Raw genomic sequence first — 24,093 nt, 5'->3', positions numbered from 1 at the left:
GCCTCCCGGGTTCAGGCGATTCTCCTGCCTCAGCCTCCCGAGTAGCTGGGACTACAGGCGCATGCCACCATGCCCGGCTAATATTTTATATTTTTAGTAGAGACAGGGTTTCACCATGTTAGCCAGGATGGTCTACATCTCCTGACCTTGTGATCTGCTCGCCTCAGCCTCCCAAAATGTTGGGATTACAGCTGTGAGCCACCGTGCCCAGCAATTTTTTTTTTTTTTTTTTTTTTTTTTTTTTTTGCCTTAGAGACAGGGTCTCTGTTGCCCAGGCTGGAGTGCAATGGCATGATCATAGCTTACTGCAGCCTTGAACTCCTGGTCTCAAGTGATCCTTCTGCCTCAGCCTTCTGAATAGCAGAGACTACAGGCCTATGCCTCCACACCTGGCTAATTGTTTTATTTTTAGTAAATTGTTTAATTTTTAGTAACAACAATGTCTTGAACACCTAGGCTCAAGCGATACTCCTGCTTTGGCCTCCAGAAGTGCTTGGATTACAGGCGTGAGCCACAAGGCCTGGCCACCAGTATGCTTTCTAAACATTATTGAAAAGGGCTCATATTTGAGAATGTAAGGGAAAGGGAATTATTTTTGTGTTCTTCTTTGTAATTTTAAGATGATGGGATCAGACTAGAATAGCTGTGCTTTAAGTTTTTTTGTTTGTTTTTGTTTTTTTTCTTTTTTGAGAGGGAATCTCACTCTGTTGCCCAGGCTGGAATGCAGTGGCACGATCTTGGCTCACTGCAAACTCTGCCTCCCGGGTTCAGGCAATTCTCCTGCGCCAGTCTCATGAGTAGCTGGGATTACAGGCATCCACCATCACGCCAGACTAAATTTTTGTATTTTTAGTAGAAACGGGGTTTTGCCGTGTTGGCCAGGCTGGTCTTGAACTCCTGACCTCAGGTGATCGACCCGCCTCAGCCTCCCAAAGTGCTAGGATTACAGGTGTGAGCCACCGTGCCTGGCCACGTTTTTAACAAAGTAATTTAGATACATTTAATCACATCACTAGACAGAAGACTTCACTGGCCTCTCTCTCTGTCTTTTTTTTTTCTTTTTTTTGAGGCAAGGTCTTGCTCTGTCATCCAGCCTGGAGTACAGTGGTGCCATCATGGCTCACTTCAGGCTTAACCTTCTGGGCTCAAGCGATCCTTTCACCTCAGCCTCCCAAGTAACTGGGACCAGTGTCACTACACTCAGCTAATTTTTTGTAGAGGCAGGGTCTCCCTGTGTGGCCTAGGCTGATCTCAAAATTCCTGGCCTCAACCTCCTAAAGTGCTAGGATTATAGGCGTGAGCCATTGCTATCACTCTCAGCCAGTCTCCTCTTTTTCTTTTTTCATTTCTTTTTTTTTTTTTTTTTGAGACAGAGTCTCACTCTGTTGCCCAGGCTGGAGTGCAGTGGTGCATCCTGGGTCACTGCAACCTCTGCCTCCCAGGTTCACACGATTACCCTGGCTCAGCCTCCTGAGTAGATGGGATTATGGACGCACACCGCCAGGCCCGGCTAATTTTTGTATTTGTAGTAGAGGTGGGGTTTCACCACGTTGGCCAGGCTGGTCTTGAACTCCTGGTCTCAAGTGATCCACCCACCTCGGCCTCCCAGAGTATTGAGATTACAGGCGTGAGCTACTGCTCCCAGCCAGCCTTCTTATTAAGAGACTGGTTATTCTCCGTCTATCACACTCTTAAACTGGCAGCCCTCTCCACTCAGGCACACTCACCAACATGCCCTCCTCTTTTTCTGCCAGATGGATCACCTTTATTTAATTGCTTATGTAAGCCTCTGAATCCTTAATAATATTCAGAATGGATAACTAGTCTTCACCATTTACCACTCCCTGTTTTGCTCTTCACTTAATCTGCTTGAGCCTTTCTAGGTCCCATTCTCTGCAAAGCCCATTTCCTGATCACTAATCCACGGTGATTTCTTTCCTTCCGAAGACTGTAACCTCATTTGGCATTGACTGGTACATTCTGGTCTCACCTACTGAAGCTGTGTCCTAGGGCTGAGACGGTTTTATACTATCAGACCAGTTAGCATACTTGTTTTTTAAACATTTTATTTATTTTTAAGAGATGGTCTCACTGTGTTTCTGTAGATTTATGCTTAGCGATAATTGAGGTGAATTTGCTGGCATTTACCACTTAAGTTGGATAGATCTTTTTTGTGTGCTTTCTTTGCATAGAAGTATTGGTGGAACTAAGTAAACTGAATTCATGCTTTTAAAAAAACACTTTTTTAGCTTCTTATTTTTAGATAATTTGAAGCATAGCAGAGAATTCTTGTAAACTCTTTCTAGAGTCACTCATTTGTAACATTTTGCCACATTTAATTTGTCATTCTCTATGTAAATAAATTTGTTTCCTGAACTGTTTGAGACTGAGTTGAAGACATCATTCTCCTTTACTTATGCTGGAGCATTTCTTTTCTAAGATCAAAGGAAAACTATAGCCACAGTATAGTTTTCAAATTAAAGAAACATTGATAGAGTACTTTACTTTGTATCTCATGTTTCATTATTTCTTCAATTTTTCCAATAAAAATTTCCTTCAATGTGTTTTTATCCTCTAGTAAATGATTATGTATTACATTTACTTGCAATATAATTATGTAGCAATTATGTAATAAGGACTGTCCCTCAGTTTGGATTTGCCTGATATTTACTCCTGAGAGGTTTAGGTTACGCAGGCAATGTTGTGTTCTCGGAACACCACATCTGCAGGCTCATGATAGCCATGTGCCCTCATTGGCAATGTGTACTTTGATTCTCCCTCAAGTTAGGGTGTTGTCCTGTTTCTCCGCTATATAATTACTGTTTCCCTTGCACTAATAATTCTTTACCAATGTACTGCTTCTCATAAAATTTTCCCCTCTATATTTAGCTAGATATACATTTATTTTTTTCATTGTTTCATATTTTAATTTTTTACTTAATTATGAGATCAGGTCTCACTATGTTGCCCAGGCTGGACTTAATTAAACTCCTGGCCTCAAGTGATCAGCCTCTTGAGTAGCTAGTATTATAGGCTTGAGCCACCATGCCTGGTTGCATTTTTTTTTTTTTTTTGAGATGTAGTCTCACCTGGTTGCCCAGGCTGGAGTGCAGTGGCATGATCTGTAAACTCGCCTCCTAGGTTCAGGTGATTCTCCTGCCTGAGCCTCCCAAGTAGCTGGGATTACAGGTGTCTGTCACCACCCCTGGGTAATTTTTTGTATTTTTAGTAGAGATGGGATTTCACCATGTTGGCCAGGCTGGTCTTAAACTCCTGACCTCAGGTAATCCACCTGCCTTGGCCTCCCAAAGTGCTGGGATTACAAGCTTGAGCCATTACACCTGGCTGCATTTTTTTTTTTTTTTTTTGACCCCAAGTTTCACTCTTACTGCCCAGGCTGGAGGGCAATGTTGTGATCTTGGCCCACTGCAACCTCTGCCTCCTGGGTTCAAGTGATTCTCCTGCTTCAGTCTCCCAAGTAGCTGGGATTACAGGCACATGCCACCACGCCCGGCTACTTTTTGTATGTTTAGTAGAGACTGGGTTTTGCCATGTTGGCCAGGCTGGTCTCGAACTCCTGACCTCAGGTGATCACCTGCCTTGGCCTCCCAAAGTGCTGGGATTACAGGCATGAGCCCCAATGGCCGGCCACACATTTTTTTTTTTTTTTTTTAATAGTTGGTTCTTTGTATGTTGCCCAGGATGGCCTCGAACTCGGGCTCAAGCGATGCTTCTGTTTTAGCCTCCTAAATACTTTGGACTACGGGCATGCCTGTCTTAGATGCACGTTTTTAAAAGTTTTTTGAAATTGTAAAAAAAAAAAAAAAAAAAAAAAAATGTATTTTAACCATTAAGGATACAGTTCAATAGTGTTAAGTATATTCACATTGTTGTGAAACAGATCTCCGGAAGTTTTTCATCTTGCAAAACTAAAATTCAATAGTTTTTAAACAACAGCTTCCCATTTCTCCTTCTCCACCTGCTGTCAACCATTCTACTTTCTGCTTCTGTGAATTTGACTACTTTAGATACTTTTCATGTAAGTGGATTCATACAATATCTTTTTTATGATTGGCTTACTTAATGTCCTCAAGACTCATTCATGTTGTAGCATGTGCCATGATTTCCTTTTTTTTTTTTTTTTTTGAGACACAGTCTCACTCTATCACCCTGGCTGGAGTACAGTGGCATGATCTCTTCTCACTGCAACCTCTGCCTCCTGGGTTCACACAATTTTTGTGCCTCAGCTTCCCAAGTAGCTGGGATTACAGGCATGTACCACCATGCCCCGCTAATTTTTGTATTTTTAGTAGAGACAGGGATTCACCATGTTGGCCAGGCTGGTCTTGAACTCCGGGCCTCAAGCAATCTGCCTGCTTCAGGCTCCCAGAGTGCTGGGATTACAGGTGTGAGCCACCACACCTGGCCTATGATTTCATCCTTTTTAAGACTTAAACTATTATTTTGTATAATATATTTGTTTATCTATATATCTCTGTCTAGCTCACACTTTGTCCTTTCATATGTCAGTAGACACTTGGGTTGGTTCCACCTTCCACCTTTTTGGCTAATATCTCTTTGAGATCCTGCTTTCAATTCTTTTGGATATGTACCCAGAAGTGGAATTGCTGGATTGTATTGTAATTCCATTTTTAACTTTTTGTGGTAAAATTTTCTTTTGCATTTAGCTATTTCATTTTTTCTCAGGTTAAACTTTGACTTCGTAACCAGTCTCACAAAGAGATGAAATATGAACCACAATGAGCTTGCTTCAGTTTTACCTCTTCTGTGATTTAGTCTGCTGCTGTTTGTAAGGCAGGGTAGTTTCTAAAATCATTGGCTCAAAATAAAATGAATCTGGGTATTATTTTTTTCTTTTTCCTTTTTCTGTAGAGACACCATCTGGCTATGTTGACCAGGCTGGTCATGAACTCCTGGCCTGAAGCTATCCTCCTGTCTTGGCCTCCCAAAGTGCAGGGATTATAGGCATGAGCCACCATTCCTGCTCCTGGCCTTTTTTTGTTTTGTTTTTGAGACAGGGTCTCTGTCACCCAGGCTGGAGTGCAGTGGTCCAATCATGGCTCAAGCGATCCTCCCACCTCAGCCTTCTAAGTAGCTGTGACTACAGGCATGTGCCACCACGCCTAGCTAATTTTTATTTATTTTTATTATTATTATTTTTTTGAGAATGAAGTCTCTGTCTCCCAGGCTGGAGTGTATGCAGTGGTGCGATATTTTGACTCACTGCAGCCACCGTCTCCCAGGCTTAAACCGTTCTCCTGCCTGAGCCTCCCCAGTAGCTGGGACTATAGGTGTGTGCCACCATGCCTTGCTCATTTTCGTATTTTTAGTAGAGATGGGGTTTCACCATGTTAGCCAGGCTGGTCTCGAACTCCTGACCTCAGGTTATCTGCCTGCCTTGGCTTCCCAAAGTGCTGGGATTACAGGCGTGAGCCACTGCGCCCGGCAACACAAAGTAACTGTTAAACCCTAGTGTTCTTCCCCCTTAAAATTTTGGCACTGGCCAGGTGCGGTGGCTCACGCCTGTAATCGTAATGCTTTGGGAGGCCAAGGAGGGCAGATCAATTGAGGCCAAGAGTTTGAGACCAGCCTGGCCAACATGGCGAAACTCCATCTCTACTAAAAATACAAAAATTAGCGGGGTGTGGTGGCACACACCCACTTGGGAGGCCAAGGCATGAGAATTGCTTGAACCTGGGAGGTGGAGGTTGCAGTGAGCTGAAATCAGGCCACTCTGCTCTAGCTTGGGCAGCAGAGTGAGACTCTGTCTCCAAAAAAAAAAAAAAAAAATTTTTTTTTTGGCACCTACTCCTAAATTATTAAGAAGATATTTATTTTAAAAGAATTTTGAGGCTGACTGTGGTGGCTCACACTTCTAATCCCAGCACTATGGAAGGCAGGCCGATTGCTTGAGCCCAGGAGTTCAAGACTACTCTGGGCAACATAGGGAGACCACATCTCTATTAAAAAGAAATTTTGTTTTTGAATAGAATTATAGATTCACAGAAAGTTTTATTTTCAAGGAATTGCAGATTTGCAGACAGTTGCAGTATTTTTAATTAAGCCATAATACCTGAATCGTTTTAGTTTAGAATCTTTGGGTAGTGGTTAAAGACTGAAAGTGGATAAGGGTTAGGAGTCACTAATATGTTAACACATGCCTTTATGCTGCACAAAGCGGGTAGGGTATCTTATTACTCAACTCTTGGGAGTATTTGTAGAAAGTTATTTTGGAAAACTTAAAGCAAGGGATACCAGTCAGCCTTTCACCTAAACACTTGTTCAATAAAATCTTGGTGAGCATTCACGTGAGACATAAATGTCTTCCCTTAGAAAAAGCTAAAGCAAAAGTGCTTGCTAAAATATCAGATTCCAGTTCCACTATAGGAAAGTTTTATGATTTATGTTTTGGGCAGCGCTTAGGAATTTCCACTGCAAACACTCCGAGGAGTTGTGATGTATTTTTTCACAGACTGTACTTGAAGAATTAGGGTTGTTTTTTTTTTTTTCTTTTTCTTTTTCTTTTTGAGATAGAGTCTTGCCCTGTCACCCAGGCTGGAGTGCTGGAGTGCAGTGGCGTGATCTCAGCTCACTGCAACCTCAGCCTCCCGAGTAACTGGGATTACAGGCGTGTGCCACCACACCTGGCTGATTTTTGTATTTTTAGTAGAGACGGGGTTTCACCATGTTGGTCAGGCTAGGAGAAATTAGGGTGTTTAAGGGACCATAGTTTTGTTTCTACTTTTATTCTTATTAAGTTTATAGTTTCATAGGTTAGTGGATCTCAAACATTTTAGCCTACTTAGAAATCTGTTTTACATCTGGATCCATATATCCTTATATACATGTATGAAACAGATTCATTGCAGTTACAGATATTTACTTCTACTGTTAACTCTGATTTTATTTTAATCATAGTGTGACCCCTGAAATTGGTTTCAAAATTAATGTCTCCATCCTTAGTTTGGTAACACTGCCCTAGGTGTTATCTGTGTAAGGGTGACAGCATGGTTACTGAAATGAAGCGAAGACATAGACATGTGATCCCCATTTCTTCTTAAAGTGATTTATCTTTTTGGTCCTTTGAGGATGTTTTATTATTATTTTGAAATATTTTTCCGCTTTGCCAGGCATTTACTACCCACACACAATTACCAGTTTTATTTCCCCTTTTTCCCCCGTTTGTAGTTTTCACTACAGTTTTCACTCATCATTACACAATTAGGTGCTTCTTCCCTATGTTATTAAAAGCATTTAACGCTTGGGTATCTTGTATGCTTATGTGGGAACAGCAAAGAATAAAAACAATCCAGTTGCGAAATATTAACATTCTTACTGAACTTCATAAAGATAAACATACCAGATTCCATTACTTGATATAAACAGCTATAAAGTAATTGGCGGGGCCATACTTGCATTGAGAGTATAAATTAAAGACATGGGAAGGAGCCTAAATTCTAGCAAAATTGGCTGGTTGCAGTGGCTCATGCCTGTAATCCCAGCACTTTGGGAGGCTGAGGCTGGTGGATCACTTCAGGCCAGAAGTTCAAAACCAGCTTGGCCAACATAGTGAAACCCCATCTACTAAAAATACAAAAATTAGCCGGGCGTGATGGCACGCGCCTGTAATCCTAGCTACTCAGGTGGCTGAGGCATGAGAATAGCTTGAACCCAGGAGGCAGCGGTTGTAGTGAGCCGAGATTGTGCCACTGCGCTCCAGCCTGGGCGACAGTGAGAGTCTGTCTCAAAAAAACAAAACAACCGACCCCCCTCACAAAAAAAAAACCTCTAGTAAATTATTAGGTGTTTTTTGTTTTTGTATTTGTTTTGTTTAATTTTATTTTATTTTATTTGAGACAGAGTCTCTCTCTGTTGCTAGGCTGGAGTGCAGTGGTGCGATCTCGGCTCACTGCGACCTCCACCTCCCAGGTTCAAGCAATTCTCCTGCCTTAGCCTCCCAAGTAGTTGGGACTACAGGTGCATGCCACCACAACCAGCTAATTTTTGTATTTTTAGTAGAGACGGGGTTTCACCATGTTGGCCAGGCTGGTCTCGAACTCCTGACCTCAGGCCTCCAAAAGTGTTGGGATTACAGGCATGAGCCACTGTGCCTGGCCTTTTTTTTTTTTTTTTTTGAGACAAAGGCTTACTCACTGGCTCAGGCTGGAGTGCGATAGCGCGAACATGGCTCACTGAAGCCTTGACCTCCCAGGGTCAAGCAATCCTCCCACCTCAGCCTCCTAAGTAGCTGAGATCACAGGTACATACCCCCACACCAGGCTAATTTTTCCTATTTGTAGAGACATGGAGTCTTCCTATGTTGCCCAGGCTGGTCTCAAACTCCTGGGCTCAAGCAATTTGCCCACCTCACCCTCCCAAAGTGTTAGGATTACAGACATGAGCCACTGCATCAGGCTCTAAGTTACTAGTTTGAAAATAAGATTAAATCACTTACATGAAGCAAATTAAATAAAATAATATTAGCCAAGGAAAATGGCTGCAGTGTATTGACCTATTGATCTTTATTTGAATCCTTTAAGGTCGGAAATAGTGTTTCATTTTACACATGCAAAAATGAGTTTAGAGGATACAAACAGTTGATAAAAGACAGCTGTGAGACTTCACCTCAAACATTAAGATAAGTATGATTTAGTTAGTCCTAATAAAAGGAAGGGAGCCAGGCATGGTGGCAGGTGCCTGTAGTCCCAGCTACTTGGGAGGCTGAGATGAGAGGATTGCTTGAGGAGTTCAGGAGGTTGATGCTGCAGCGATCTATGATCGCACCACTGCGTTCCAGCTGGAGTGAGAGTGAGGCACTGTCTCTATAAAAAAATTTTATTCATTCAGCTATTGAAACGTGAACATGTGATGGGGGCAAAATTATGCCTTCTTACGAGTTAGAAAATGTTATTGTTCATGCAAGTAGTGGTATCACATCAAATAAGTCACATTGTTTATGTTGGTTCTGCATTAAAACACAAGAAGCGCCTCTTTTGTCCTGTCATCTTTTGAAAAAGTGGTCAGTGAGCACCCATGTACTGTGTAAGAAAGGGTTAAATGCTTAAAGTTACTTTGAGTTAAGTAGTCTGGAAGCAAACACTTGGTTACCAGAAGTTAGAATGGAGAAAGCAACTTTCTGTGCAGTCTGATACAATAGGAGGGTACCTTTCCTTTTTGGGCTATCTGAGACCTAATCTTGTCTTACCGTAGGTTAAAAAAAAAGCCTTTCCTTTTTATGTTTTGTAAGTATTTGCTGTAAGTTGTTGGTTTGTGGTAGCCAGACTAACAAAGAATTTTGGAAAAAAAGTATTCAGGTGCTAGAATAATACTTGGTGTATGCTGGCTCTTTGTAAATCCTGCCCACGTTTAGGTTTGTCCACAGCTGTTAGTACCTAATATCAAGATTTCTTCCTAGCAAAGGTATTCTGAACCTTTTTGGGAGCATAAGAACATTTCCAGCTGGACACGGTGGCTCACGTCTGTAATCCCAGCACTTTGGGAGGCTGAGGTGGGCAGACTGCTTGAGCTCAGGCATTCACCTGGACAACATGGTGAAACCCCGTCTCTACAAAAAATACTAAAATTAGCCAGGCATGGTGACGTGTGTCTGTGGTGCCAGCTACTTGGGAGGCTGAGATGGGAGGATTGCTTGAGCCTAGGAGGTCGAGGCTGCAGTGAGCTGTGATGGTACCACTTGCACTGCAGCCTGGATGACAGAGTGAGATCTTGTCTTTAAAAAACAAAACAAAACAAAACAAAACATTTCGGAGAATCTGAGCACTGAAGATTTGTAGTGTAGAAAAGACAGACATATGTAAAACATTGGCATCTAGCTTTGAAGGTTCCACGTGACTGACTACCTGAAGCCAATTTTTGGGTTTAGATCTAAGCCCGTTTGCCTTACAGGATTGGCATTACAGTTGTATTGTGTTAGATACTGTTGGAATCAAGTAGTGCATGTAGTCAACATGCTAACCTATATGCTGAAATTATTTGGTAGTGTGATTTGATTTTATGTGAAGAAAACTTAGTATAGCGAGTTTATTTTAAGGATCAGGTTCTTGATATTCAGCCCAGGCACGTTAAACCACTGTTATTTCTAACCCTATTTATGAAATAAGGTTATTAGAAACTGAGAATTTTAAAGATTTGTATTAGGTACCGTGGTTTGCAAACAGAGTCTGGACCCGTAATGGAGTTTTCAAATCAGTTTAATGGGTCTGACTAGCCTTAAAACAAGTGAAGTAGACCAGAGTAGAAAAGAAATTATGTATCACAAAATACAAGGTTACGTACTTGGTGAAACTTTTGCTTAAGTGCGTGTATTTATGTATATATGGATGCATGTATACATTCATAAGTGGTCTTTTTTTTTTTTTTTTTTTTTTGAGACAGAGTCTTGCTCTGTTGCCCAGGCTGGAGTGCAATGGTGCGATCTCGGCTCACTGCAAGCTCTGCCTCTTGGGTTCACGCCATTCTCCTGCCTTAGCCTCCCGAGTAGCTGGGACTACAGGCGCCTGCCACCACGCCCGGCAAATCTTTTTGTATTTTTAGTAGAGACGGGTTTTCACTTTGTTCGCCAGGATGGTCTCGATCTCTTGACCTCGTGATCTGTCCACCTCGGCCTCCCAAAGTACTGGGATTACAGACATGAGCCACTGCGCCCGGCCCATTCATAAGTGTTTTTATTGGATTGCAATGCAAATATATTTCTTAATGTGAGATGATTTAAAAAGAAAGCCACAGCTCTGTAACTGTTTGCTTTGGAAGTAGTTTGAGTATCTGAGTTATTGGTATTTTTGTGTTTTGGGAGACAGAATAGGTAACTAGTTAGGATGCAAGAGTGAAAGAGCAACTTTCTTTGAATCTTCAGTGATTAACCAATAAAGTTGAGATGGGATTTTACTTATTAAGTAGTTTTGGATAGTTTGAAAGCTGTTATAACCAGAGGAAGAAATATATGTGTGTTTCACAAAGTTGTAGTTGCATTTACTGAAAATGTTGTATATGGTTCAGTGAATGTAATATATGTGATGCTTAACATAAAGCTATCTGAGAAAACATTCTTTCTGATTCAAGACTGGAAATATCTACTTTAAGTATAGTCAACTATTCTGGCATTGCTTAGGGCAGCTGTTTGTTTTTACCAAAAATGTAGAACCTAAAGAAATGAAGGTCTTTGGACTTTTGGGGGAAGAGATAGTCAGTAGATTTTTGTGGTCTAGTTTTCGGGAAAGGTTATATAAATAAGCATCAGGTGTTGTTTACGTTTAAGAAATTGAATTATAGATGTTAACTTAATGTCTTCTTTTTTTCTTCCATTTCCTTCAAAGGTTTGGGCCCCATGGTATCCCTGTGACAGTATTTCCCAAAAGGGAATATAAGGATAAACCAGAAGCCATGCCGCTCCAAAGTAATACATTCCAAGAAGGGACAGAAGTCAAGTGTGAAGCAAATGGTGCTGTTCCTGATGACCCTTCTCCTGTCCCGCATCCTGAGCTGAGCTTGGCTGAAAGCCTGTGGACTTCCAAACCACCACCTCTCTTCCATGAAGGAGCACCTTATCCTCCCCCTTTGTTTATCAGGGACACATATAACCAATCAATACCTCAGCCACCTCCTCGGAAAATTAAGCGACCCAAACGAAAAATGTACAGGGAAGAACCCACTTCAATAATGAATGCTATTAAACTACGACCCAGGCAAGTTCTGTGTGATAAATGTAAAAACAGTGTTGTTGCTGAAAAAAAGGAAATTAGAAAAGGTAGTAGTGCAAGTGACTCTTCTAAATATGAAGATAAAAAACGGAGAAATGAAAGTGTAACTACTGTGAACAAAAAACTGAAAACTGACCATAAAGTGGATGGGAAAAACCAAAACGAAAGCCAGAGAAGAAACGCTGTGGTTAAGGTTTCAAATATTGCTCACAGCAGAGGAAGAGTAGTAAAAGTTTCTGCTCAGGCAAATACATCAAAAGCTCAGTTAAGTACTAAAAAAGTTCTCCAGAGTAAGAACATGGATCATGCGAAAGCTCGGGAAGTGTTAAAAATTGCCAAAGAAAAGGCACAAAAGAAGCAAAATGAAACCTCTACTTCCAAAAATGCACATTCAAAAGTCCATTTCACACGTCGGTATCAGAATCCTAGCTCAGGTTCCCTTCCACCCCGGGTTCGTTTAAAACCACAGAGGTACAGGAATGAAGAAAATGACTCTTCTCTGAAGACAGGACTTGAGAAAATGAGGAGTAGCAAGATGGCACCCAAGCCCCAGTCTCGCTGCACCTCTACCCGCTCAGCAGGTGAGGCCCCTTCAGAAAATCAGAGTCCCTCAAAAGGCCCTGAAGAGGCCAGCAGTGAGGTTCAGGACACAAATGAAGTGCATGTGCCTGGTGATCAGGATGAACCACAGACATTGGGCAAAAAGGGCAGCAAAAACAATATCTCTGTTTACATGACCCTAAATCAAAAGAAATCTGACTCTTCCAGTGCTTCAGTGTGTAGCATTGATAGCACAGATGATTTGAAATCTTCCAACTCTGAGTGTAGTTCTTCTGAAAGCTTTGATTTTCCTCCAGGCAGTATGCATGCACCTTCCACCTCCTCCACTTCCTCCTCTTCAAAGGAAGAGAAAAAGCTCAGTAATTCCTTGAAAATGAAAGTCTTTTCCAAAAACGTCTCCAAATGCGTCACACCAGATGGCAGGACCATATGTATAGGGGACATTGTTTGGGCCAAGATATATGGCTTCCCTTGGTGGCCAGCCCGTATTCTTACTATAACTGTGAGCCGGAAAGATAACGGCCTTTTAGTCCGACAGGAGGCCCGTATTTCATGGTTTGGGTCTCCAACAACATCTTTCCTTGCTCTTTCACAACTCTCTCCCTTTTTAGAAAACTTCCAGTCACGCTTTAATAAGAAGAGAAAGGGCCTGTATCGCAAGGCTATCACAGAGGCAGCTAAGGCTGCCAAGCAGCTGACCCCCGAAGTGCGGGCTTTGTTGACACAGTTTGAAACGTGAACATGGGCAGTAAGGTAGGCAAGACCATTGGAAGTCACCACAGATTTTCTAGTCTAGTTAGGAATAATTTCTACAAAATAGCTTGGCCAGATTGGAGAGAGAAGTTGCACTCGGCTGGCTTTTTAATACTTACCTTATAGCCATTTTTAGACTGAGAGCTTAAACTGAACATATAATCAAATTTTGTGTTAAGGAAGTGAGATTTTAGCAGTATTTTTCAGTTTTGAAGTTCAAAACCATCCCAAGGCATAGGAGCCATAGCCTCAACTGAAATTGAATTTTTGTAGGGACTGTTAATTGCCATTTGTACCTAATACTGTATATATACATATATATACATATATATACACGTATATATATATATATGAAATATAGCCTGTCACTGTGTGACACAGGTTGCATATTTGGAATTGCAATAAGGGCTTGGTGAGCTGGGGGAATAGTGTGGCTATTTAATGACTACTTGTTTTTTAAATAATGAACACTTAGCCTTTCTATGCGCATAATGGTGTAAAAGTTAGATGGTTAGGTGTTTGACAAACAGATGCTTGCTGTTCAGTTACAGACTGGGGAAATAGCCCAGTGTTTGGGATTAAAACTGTCAAGACTGGATAGGTGTTAGTCATCACTGTCTTTCGTCCAGTGGGGATTTAATAAATACTTTCAAGCTTCTGGTTTGGGAGTTTAGATAGGTTTGATTTTGGATTTGTAAATAGTGATTGCTAAATTTGGTCAGATTTCTCCTGACTGGCTGTTCCTAAATTCTTAGGATATGTCCCAGTAAAATTATACTTTGTGAATTAATTGTCATATGTGTAATTGTTGCATTTTGGATGTACCTAATTTGATAATTAAAACAAAATAATTTCCGTTTAAGGTATCTGTTTGCAGGTCAGAAAATGAGAAAATGTAATTGTGTAATGCTCTGAAATGTAAAAAAAAAAAAAAAAAACCAAAAAAAAAACTGTAAATAAAATCAACTAAATCCAAATTATTTGTGTGTGTTTCTCAAAAAGCTTTGAAAAATTTCAAGATGGTAGAAAATTATTCTTTGTAAGAGTGTTTAGAAGAGATGAAAAATCAAACTTTTATTTTGCTATTTGCCCTATCAGGGAATATATTATCTGAGATAAGGAAACTTCAAATAATGAGAGATGAATCAGTATATTCTCAAAATAAGATTTTGTAGTATAGAGGTTTGATAATGCTTTTAGATTTGATACCCCCTTCCTGGCAATTTCTCATAAATGTGTGAATTTTAATTTTTAGCCTTAATATTTCATCACATGCTTCCTTTTTTTACATTTGGGTAATTACAACCGGTCTCTTCTGTTTGGTTTTCTGCCTCATGTATCACTGCTTTTGGGGCTAGTAACTTAGCTTACTATTTTTCTACATGGTCCATCTGTCCCTAAGATTTGATTTATTTTCCATTTTTAGCTTTGTATTAGTAGTGAGAAATATATCTGATTGGCTGTGGAGGCAAGTTTATCTCAAGATTTTTAAAGTTGCTTTCATACTTTTTGTGTCTTAACTTTTGGATATCTAATTTCAATAGTTTTAGAAATTTAAAATTTAGCAGTTTTTTGTGGATTTCTAAATCCAATTTGAAGTAGTTATTATGGAACTCATAATGAAAAGATTAATGGAGATTGAAAATCAATAGTCTTGTCAGCTTTCTTAAGGTTATTGACTGATTGCGAATTTCTGCAAAAGCAAGTAGAATTTCTTCTGGGGAACTCACTCAATGCTTTTTGATTATAATAAACACACATTTTAAAAACAGATGTTTCACTTGAGTAGAACATATTCTTTCCTGCAAACAGAAACAACTATACTTAAAAAAAATTCTTTGAAATTCACAGTGTGGTTGAGAAGTTAAAAGGAACTATCCTAAAAGATTTTCCAAGTATTTGTTTCAGATTAATGAACTTGTTCATTCAGGTGTTTTTAAAAGTTTGAAATCTAAAGTTCAGAAAGACTTAAAAGTCACCAAAATATGTAATTCCAAGGCTTTGTGTAATGATCCGGGTGAGTTTTATCTTAACAGTAGTTTGAAGTGGACATTACTAATATGGTCAAGTGCTTGGTAAATGTGCTCTTGTGGCATAAACCAAATTGGATTTGTTTCAGAAGCCATGGGGAAAGAGAAGAAAACAAATCATGATTGTTGAATATAAAAATAACAATCAGTTTTGTGGAACACACCTTTGAGGAAAAGGTTGAGCATATCACAAATGATATGCCAAATGACCCCTTCGTTTTAAACTGGCAGTCTGGCATATTTCATTTGTAGTTTCAGTAGGGAAGCAAGTTTTAAAGAATCTCTAATCTTAAATGTGTATTCTAAACTCTAATAGCGGAATATTAAAAACTTTTATTCCAATGGAAATGTCTTAGATAAATTTGTCCAGTATCTACTGCAGATGAAGATAGAGTTGAATTGGGTAGTTGTAGCCACTTTATATTTCTCTTTGAAGTGATAAAAGGCACTTATTCTTGATACGGAGATAACAGAAGTGGGTATTTTTTCCCCTTGGAGTGGGAGTAAACTGGCTTAGCCCAAATCTGCGGCTTAAGTAAGAGTCGTGGCTAAAACAAAGGATTGGCCAGGGGAGAAACCAAGTGAAGGAAGAGTTGTGAAAGCTAAGAATGTCTTTATTTCTGGAAATTCTCAGAAATGTAAAGCATTAGAGTATTTTTCCCTTTTTACTTTCTAGAATTTATAGACCAGGAAGCTGACTAATCATTTGGAAGGAACATCCATTCAACTCTCATTTACAGATGTGGAACCAAAGACCAAACAATTATCTGTGAGAGGCCAGGTGCGGTGGGTCATTCCCATATTCCTAGAAGTTTGGAAGGCCAAGGTGGGATGATTGCTTGAGGCCCGGAGTTCGAGATCAGTCTGGGCAACATAGACCCCCGTCCCCCCTGCCATCTCTGCAGAAAAATAAAAACTTAGCTGGGCATAGTGGCGCACGCCTGTAGTCCCAGCTATTCACCTGTATCCTAGCTACTTGGGAGGCTAAGATGGCTTGAGCTCAGGAGTTGGAGGCTGCCAGTGAGCTATGATCACACCACTGCACTCTGGTCTGGGCAAGAGTGAGACCCTGTCTCTGAAAAAAATCCTATATATCAGTGAGATAGAGAAACTAGGATTCACTAGTCTGGAGCCTTTTTGCATGAGGTGGTGGTGTGTCCCTAGATGGTTTTGATGGGGAAAAAATCTGTAAATAGTAATTGTAGATTAGTACTAAGTTGAATAGGCAGGAATTTTGATGTGAAAACAGACTGGAGGCAAAGAACAGGGAACTGATACTAAAATCAACGAAATGAATATATCTTCACTGGTGAGCCTGAGTATCTAAATTGCAACATATTAAATTGAGTTACACTCCTATTTAAGCAGGTTGTACTTTTCTAAAAATTGGTTATGTTTAAAAGGTCACAAGTCTAGAATAACTGAATTGGGAATTGGAAATACCTTAAGTCTATAATTTGTATCTAAAATTAGGTTTTCCCTTTTAAGTTGTGAATTTTCTATGGTCTGTGCTGCATGCTTTCACTTTTATTAGTACTTGCAGCCAAAGAGATGGGCAAATGTCTAGAAAAATTAATGTTTTGATTCAGGAATTTGTGCCTAGTGATGGCCTCCAATAGGGAATTTTCTAGAGAGAATGAAGGCTCAGTTTCTAAGTTGGGGCAAATTTAGTTTTCATTTTGGTATTCTTCTTATATTACAGCTATTAAAACAATCTCTTAAAAAATGCCGGATATGGCTGGGCACGGTGGCTCATGCCTGTAATCCCAGCACTTAGGGAGGCTGAGGCAGGTGGATCACCTGAGGTCAGGAGTTCGAGACCAGCCTGGCCAACATGGCGAAACCCCGTCTCTATTAAACCCCGTCTCTACTAAAAACACAAAAATTAGCTGCGCATGGTGGCATACGCCTGTAATCCCAGCTACTTGAGAGGCTGAGTCAGGAGAATTGCTTGAACCCGGGAGGCGGAGGTTGCACTCCAGCCTGGGTGAGAGAGTGAGACTCTGTCTCAAAAAACAAACCAAAACAAAAAACATGCCGGACATAAGGGAATTCAGAAATAGGATACCATGCCAATTTCGAGGAGAAAATAAAACAGCGAGTGTGCATTAGTTACTTTTACCTGGTTCTGATTTAGTTAATAGGCCCTTTATATTCCAAATTTACAGTTTGTGTAGATTTACCGTATTCCTTCGTTCAACAAATGAACAGGATTAAAAAATGAAAGCATTAGCTAATAGTAATATGTTCTGTTGTGCTATTTTTGAACGAAGGAATAAGAAGTTTAAAGTCACAGTGATATAGCTGATCTGTATATTTTTAGTTTTCCAGGGTATTTTGGTGTCTTTACCATGGATAATTGACACTAACATAAGATAAACAACTCTTTGTCTTATCTTTACTCAAGTAAGAGACCTAACGTTTATAGATCCAAACAGGATTTTTGTTTTCCTTTCCTTGTGGCATTGTATGGAAATCACTTTCTCCTTGTTATATTAATGGAGCACTGTGATTTTTTTGTGTGGTATTTAAAAAATTGTAGTTAAATAGATGTAAAATTTATCATCTTAATCATTTTTAATTATACAGTTCTGTGGCATTAAATACATTCACAGTGTTGTTCAACCATCACCACCTTCCATCTGTAATTTAGTTTTGATAGAATTTTTTTAAATTAGGATGGCACTTTCTAGAAGGTGTTGGAAATTAAGTTACAAGAGTGTTTTTCTTGGTCAGTGGTGTGATTGGAATATGCTGCTGGCATTGCCCCACTTCCAGGATTCCTTCCTGATCAACCTGTAGTCCTATACAAGGAAATAACTGTAGCTTACAATGCTAATCGGTGCCCCAGCCCCTCCTTATTTTTTTATTTTTTATTTTTTTTGAGATAGGGTCGCAATCTGTCACTCAGGCTGGAATGCAGTGGCGAGATCACAGCCTAGACTTCCTGGGGTCAAGCAGTTCTCCCACCTCAAGCCCCCTGCCCCTACCATAGCTGGGACTACTGGTGCATGTCACCATGCCTGGCTATTTCTTAAAAAATGTTTAGTAGAGACAAAGTCTCCCTTTGTTGCCCAGGCTGGTCTCAAACTCCTGGGCTCAAGTGATCCTCTCGTCTTGGCCCCCAACAAAGTGCTAGGATTATAGGCATGAGCTACCATGCTCGGCCAGTGTCTCCCATTTTTAAGAACTGTAATTGCCAAATTTTTAGGTGAATTAGTGTGACTGCACTTACCTAGAAGGTAGTTGGTTTTGGTTAAAACTGTTCCCTTCCAGTAACATAAACTTTTATATCAAGGCATATTTGTTTTCCATTAACTGTACTGACATAAAAAGTGGAAAAAGCAAGTAAATTTCAAAAAATGGTATACATATTATTAAAATATGACAAAAAGTGTGATGGTATGTAAAACTTGGAATGTAGTTTAATTCCATTACTAATTTAAATGACTTCCATATTCAAAATTGACAAATTATTTATGAGGCTGAACATGGTGGTTCACGCCTATAGTCCCAGCTACTCCAGAGGCTGAGGCAGGAAGATGGGCTTCCACCATGTTGGCCATGCTGGTCTCAACTTCTGACCTCAGGTGATCCACCTGCCTCGGCCTCCCAAAGTGCTGGGATTATAGGCGTGAGCCACTGCGCCTGGCCTGGCACATAAAGCCTTGATGTTAAAAACACACCAATTGCAAACTTGGTTTAAAGGTGAATTAAAACAAATATGTATATATATATATTTATTTATTTAGAGACAAGGTCTCACTCTCACCCAAGCTAGACTGTAGGGGTATAATCATGACTCACTGCAGCCTTGACCTCCTGGGCTCAGGCGATCCTCCTGCCTCAGCCTCATAGCTGGGGCCACAGACACATACCATCACACCTGATCAATTTTAAAAAATTATTTGTAGAGACAGGGTCACACTATGTTGCCCAGGCTGGTCTTGAACTCCTGGGCTCAAGCAATAACTTCCACCTCAGCCTCCCAAAGTGGTGGGGTTACAGGTATGAGCCACTGTGCCCAGCTAAATATTTTTTCTTCACATTTCTGATATTTTTGTAAAGTATCATTAAAAAGAAGTTGAAAACAGTCATTATTTAAATATGGAAGTTTCTTTGTGTCATAAGAATGTGACAGTTATAAAGGCTGGGTGCGGTGGCCCACTTCTGTAATCCCAGCACTTTGGGAGGCTGAGGCAGGCGGATCACCTGAGTTAAGGAGTTCGAGGCCAGCCTGGCCAACATGGTGAAACCCCATCCCTATTAAAAATACAAAAATGAGCCAGGCATGGTGGCGGGCACCTGTAGTCCCAGCTGCTCAGGAGGCTGAGGTAGTAGAGTGGTGTGAACCCAGTAGGCAGAGGTTGCAGTGAGCCAGGATTGTGCCACTGCATTCCAGCCTGGGTGACAGAGTGAGACTCCATCTCAAAAAAAAAAAAAAAAAAAAAAAGAATATGACATGTGACAGCCGGGCGTGGTGGCTCACACCTGTAATCCCAGCACTTTGGGAGGCCAAGGCGGGCGGATCATGAGGTGAGGAGTTCAAGACCAGCATGACCAACATGGTGAAACACTGTCTCTATTAAAAATACAAAAATTAGATGGGCGTGCTGGCACGCACCTGTAATCCCAGCTACTCAGGAGGCTGAGGCAAGAGAATCGCTTGAACCCGGGAGGCAGAGGTTGCAGTGAGCTATCACGCCATTACACTGCAGCCTGGGTGACAGAGCGAGACTCCATCTCAAAAAAAAAAAAAAGAATGTGATAGTTACTTCCTTATACTGACTTGGAAATCTGAGTCTTAACCAGAAACCATCATTAAAACTTCTCATAACTTTTTCTATCCTGGTTGTCAATACCTACAAGGAAAAGCCAAATACTTCATAGCTGAAGTGTTAGCTTGTTATGATCACACTTTTTCCTCTTCTCAAATAAAAACCTTGTAATTATAATGCATATCAGGGGCTGAGTGCAGTGGCTCATGCCTGTAATCCTAGTACTTTGGGAGGCCAAAGTGGCTGGATCACCTGAGGTCAGGAGTTCAAGACCAGCCCGGCCAACATGGTGAAACCCTGTCTCTACTAAAAATACAAAAATTAGTTGGGCATGGTGGTGGGTGCCTGTAGTCCCAGCTACTCGGGAGGCTGAGGCAGGAGAATCACTTGAACCCAGGAGGCAGAGGTTGCAGTGAGCCAAGATTGTGCCACCACACTCCAGCCTGGGTAACAGAGCGAAACTCCATCTCTAAATAAATAAATAAATAAATAAATAAATAAAATGCATATCAGGTGTTAGCAAGGGCTTCTTGTTTTTCTTTTTCTTTTTTTTTTTTTGTTTTTTACTATTTAAGGTAATTTTGTACCCTTCAGTGTCCCTCATTTAGAGTCACTTAAAAGCTATTGAAAAAGCCTAGGGATGTCAGGTAAAATATAGAATTTTTTTATTGCCTGTGGAAAAATTTTTTGTAATGTGAGAGTGTCATCAAGTTGAGTGTAAAAGAAAGAAATGGATACTTAGGAGTATATATATATAACTTGCCAGGATGCAGGTGAGTTTAAGCATTCATTAACATTTTTAGGACCAGGTGCCTTGGCTCATGCCTATAATCCTAGTACTTTGGGAGACCGAGGCAGGAGCATCATTTGAATCCAGGAGTTTGAGACCAGCTTGGGCAACATGGTGAAACTCTGTCTCTACAAAAAATACAAAAAAATAAGGTGGGCTCGGTGGTGCGCGCCTGTAGTCCCAGCTACTTGGGAGGCTGAGGTGGGAGGACCACTTTAACCTGGGCGGCTGAGGCTGCTGTTAGCCATCATTCTGCCACTGCACTCCAGCCTGGGCGACAGAGTGAGACCCTGTCTCAAAACACAAAAAAGATTTTTGCAACAGTAGTGCTTAATAGCAGGCTTTTATTGAGCAAAGAACCATTCCCTTTCACTTTTCAGGCACATGGCTCAAAGTACAAGCTCTTGAGCTAGATTTGCTGGATTCAAAGCCTGACTTGCATCAGCCACTTACACACTATGTGATCTTAGGCAGGTTACTCCCAATATCATCACCTGTGAAATAAGGAGAATAATAGTATCTCCTCATAAGGTAATTGTGAGAATTTAGAAGAATATTTAAAGCAATAAAAAATGTCTTGCATGAGGCTGTATAAATACTTGCCATCATTACTACCACTGCAATCACTTTGTGTTGCACAGTAAATTCTGGTAGCTTTTGATACTATCATTCTGCAACATATACTCAGTATAAATGGAAATATGTTATAACAATGTTATTTGTACCTGAAAATTTTGAGAAATCATAGTATGATTATTCACAAGTCTCTGGACGTAGCATGGACTCACTAGTTTTAATAGGCATTTGTAGAGGTTAACTGAATCGAAGGTCATGAGGATTATGGTTAAAGGAGACCTGTGTTAACATTTCAACTCTTGCCCCATTCATTTATTTAACACACAAATTCCAGTGATCTGGTACTCACTTTCCTATTCTACTCTCCCTTATGCCAAACACAGGGCCTGGCATGGGGGGAAGTGATTGTCTTCTTGGGAATGAATGATGAGCAATTCTGGTTCAGACGTGTCCTAATGACCGATGACCATCTCAGATGCCCCACACATCCTGAACCCTTTCCATGACACATAAGTATCTGAGCTGGTAGGACCCAATGCAGTGGAGGTCCTATTAGGAGAACTTTACAAAGATGTTAGAACTACAAAGCTACATTTGTCAGCTTTTGGGTAAATTAGCTGATTTGCATAGATGCCGTGTTTCCCTGGGACCGTAGCATTTTACTATTTTAATGTTTTGCTGTATGGAGGAAAAGTGGAGACTAATTTGAACATTTTCGTTTTTATTGCTGCTCATATGATTGAGTAGATTGTCTCCTCTTTCTAGGAGGGAAATGCCACACATTCCAACGCCTTGATCTGTGTGTGGTTTGGCCATATTTTCCAGAGGATAGTCATTTTTACCCATGGGTCATTTTGGGGATGCTCTTAATCACAAATCTGTCATCTCCCCCAATAGTTTAGTTTTAGCAAGGAATCTGGCTGAGAGTGGCACATCTTGGTGTGAGTCCTGGTATATTGGGAAGAATTACATGCAGTTTGTCTAAAAGAGCTGGTTAGAAAAATAGCACTAAGGTTAGAAAGCCAGAAGGGCTATTGTAAGATGAGATACTGTTGATGCTTTTCCTGCTTGTTCATGTTGCATCATGCTTTACTGTATTAAGAAAATTCATTTTGAGTGTTCATTGAGATAATAGGTATGTCTATGCTCTTAAGTTTTTAGTTTTTAATTGTGGGCTTTTTTAAGAGCATAAGCTCTACTTCTTTCGTGCACGCTAAGAGGGAGATTGAGGGTTACCCTGTTCTGGTTTGCCCATTACAGTTCTGCTGCTTCCCAAGAATAGTTGCCATTGTTGCACTTAAGCTTTCTCTCAAAGGACAAAATAAGTAATTTCCGATGAAATTGCCACCTTTTCATGGGTCTCTCCCGCCACTTACTGCATCACAGCTGGGTCTCCTTGGCTCTTCCTAATGGATATCCTGTACTAGTGGTATATTTCTAAAGAAAAGCCTCGAGATCCTAAAAGCATTGAGGGGAAGATTATCTTAAACATTAGCACAAAAGACTCACAAACCAGGCACTGTGGACCAGGGACTGGTTTGTTAATATTTTGGCATTTCAGGGGGTTGCAGGTGAGGAATTGCACAGGGAAACATGAGATCATTCTTTGATACATCTTGACTCTCCTTGCTTAAAATTGAAAAGGAGATTCTCTAGAATGATTGTTGAAACCTAACAAGTTTTACTTGTAGAGGGAGAGGTTCAAAAGATAATTTCTTTAGTCCACTCAGATTCCCTTATTCTTGTGTGATTGCTGTTGGGTTATAGTTGATAGTGTATTAAGTTTTTCCATGAACAAAAGGATAAATACCTCATTATTAAATCTCACCCTAAAAATTATTTTCCCCTGAGTTAAAATTCAGAAGTAATTATTTTTCTAGATCAGGTGTATACAAAATCTTTTCAGTGTCAGAAAAGCCTTTTATAAATAGGTTTTCATAATACACTGCTGCTTCTAATTTCACTTAGCATTAAAAAAACAATTATTATGAAGACTGAATGTTATCTAACTAGTGATCTCAGAGTTGACTACATTGATGTGATAGGTGAATTGTTTTTTATTTCTAGTTAGGAAAGTAAGCAAACAAGCAAATATGTTTAAAAATTAGGCTTAAGATAGCAGTCCTTCATTTAAATTACGCTTAGTATTTGAAGTCTGTTTTGAAAGCTTAAGTGTCATAAAAAATCTTATCTTGTTATAACTGTTATTTCAGTGAGGTATTACCTCACACAGTAAATTTAGGTCCTGAATAGTATGCAAGTGTGGTTATTGGGATTAAAGTGGAAAGGGGTTGAGGCAGTTTTTGGTCATTTTGCTAAAAAGGGTCAAAAGAGGCTCGGTATGGTGCCTCATGCCTATAATCCCAGCACTTTGGGAGGCCAAGGCAGGTGGATCACCTGAGGTCAGGAGTTTGAGACCAGGCTGGCCAAAATGGTGAAACTCCATCTCTACTAAAAATATAAAAAATTAGCCAGGTGTGGTGGCGGGTGCCTGTAATCCCAGCTACTCGGAAAGCTGAGGCAGGAGAATCGCTTGAACCTGGGAGGTGGAGGTTGCAGTGAGCCGAGATCACGCCCCTGCACTCCAGCCTGGGCCAACAAGAGTGAGACTCTGTCTCAAAAAAAAAAAAAAAAAAAGGGTTATTGAGCTCATTAATTATGTAGTGTGGACAGAGATGACAGGTTCAGCCTTATCTTTGAATACTGACTGAGAAGATCAGGACTTCTCCAACACTAGGCTAATGTGAGATTAGTAAAACATTTTTTGTTAGGAACACCCAGTGTAAGTTAGCATTTCCCCTTTCATTTGTTAGTTTGCTTGGAGGGCAGAATCTTGGTGTGCCCCATGGCATCTTGCTGCGGATTTG

The 24,093-nt window shown here is 40.4% G+C and overlaps 1 protein-coding gene across 8 annotated transcripts in view; it reads left to right on the top strand.

Annotated features, from left to right (window-relative positions):
• PWWP2A (PWWP domain containing 2A) overlaps window positions 1-24,093 on the top strand; it is a 57,170-nt gene that overhangs the window by 13,917 nt on the left and 19,160 nt on the right. For 3 of the 8 annotated variants that reach the window (XM_054487854.2, XM_054487855.2, XM_054487856.2), the window contains exon 2: window positions 11,355-12,319. In XM_054487854.2, the coding sequence (XP_054343829.1) occupies window positions 11,355-12,319 (965 nt within the window). Of the gene's footprint in view, window positions 1-11,354; window positions 15,431-15,758; window positions 15,864-24,093 lie in introns of those variants that run through there. The other 5 variants (XM_054487851.1, XM_054487852.2, XM_063665322.1 and 2 more) reach the window with 2 other exon arrangements.

Source organism: Pongo pygmaeus, chromosome 4, assembly GCF_028885625.2.
Source record: "Pongo pygmaeus isolate AG05252 chromosome 4, NHGRI_mPonPyg2-v2.0_pri, whole genome shotgun sequence".
NCBI lineage: Eukaryota > Metazoa > Chordata > Mammalia > Primates > Hominidae > Pongo > Pongo pygmaeus.
This window is presented reverse-complemented; position numbering and strand designations above follow the sequence as displayed.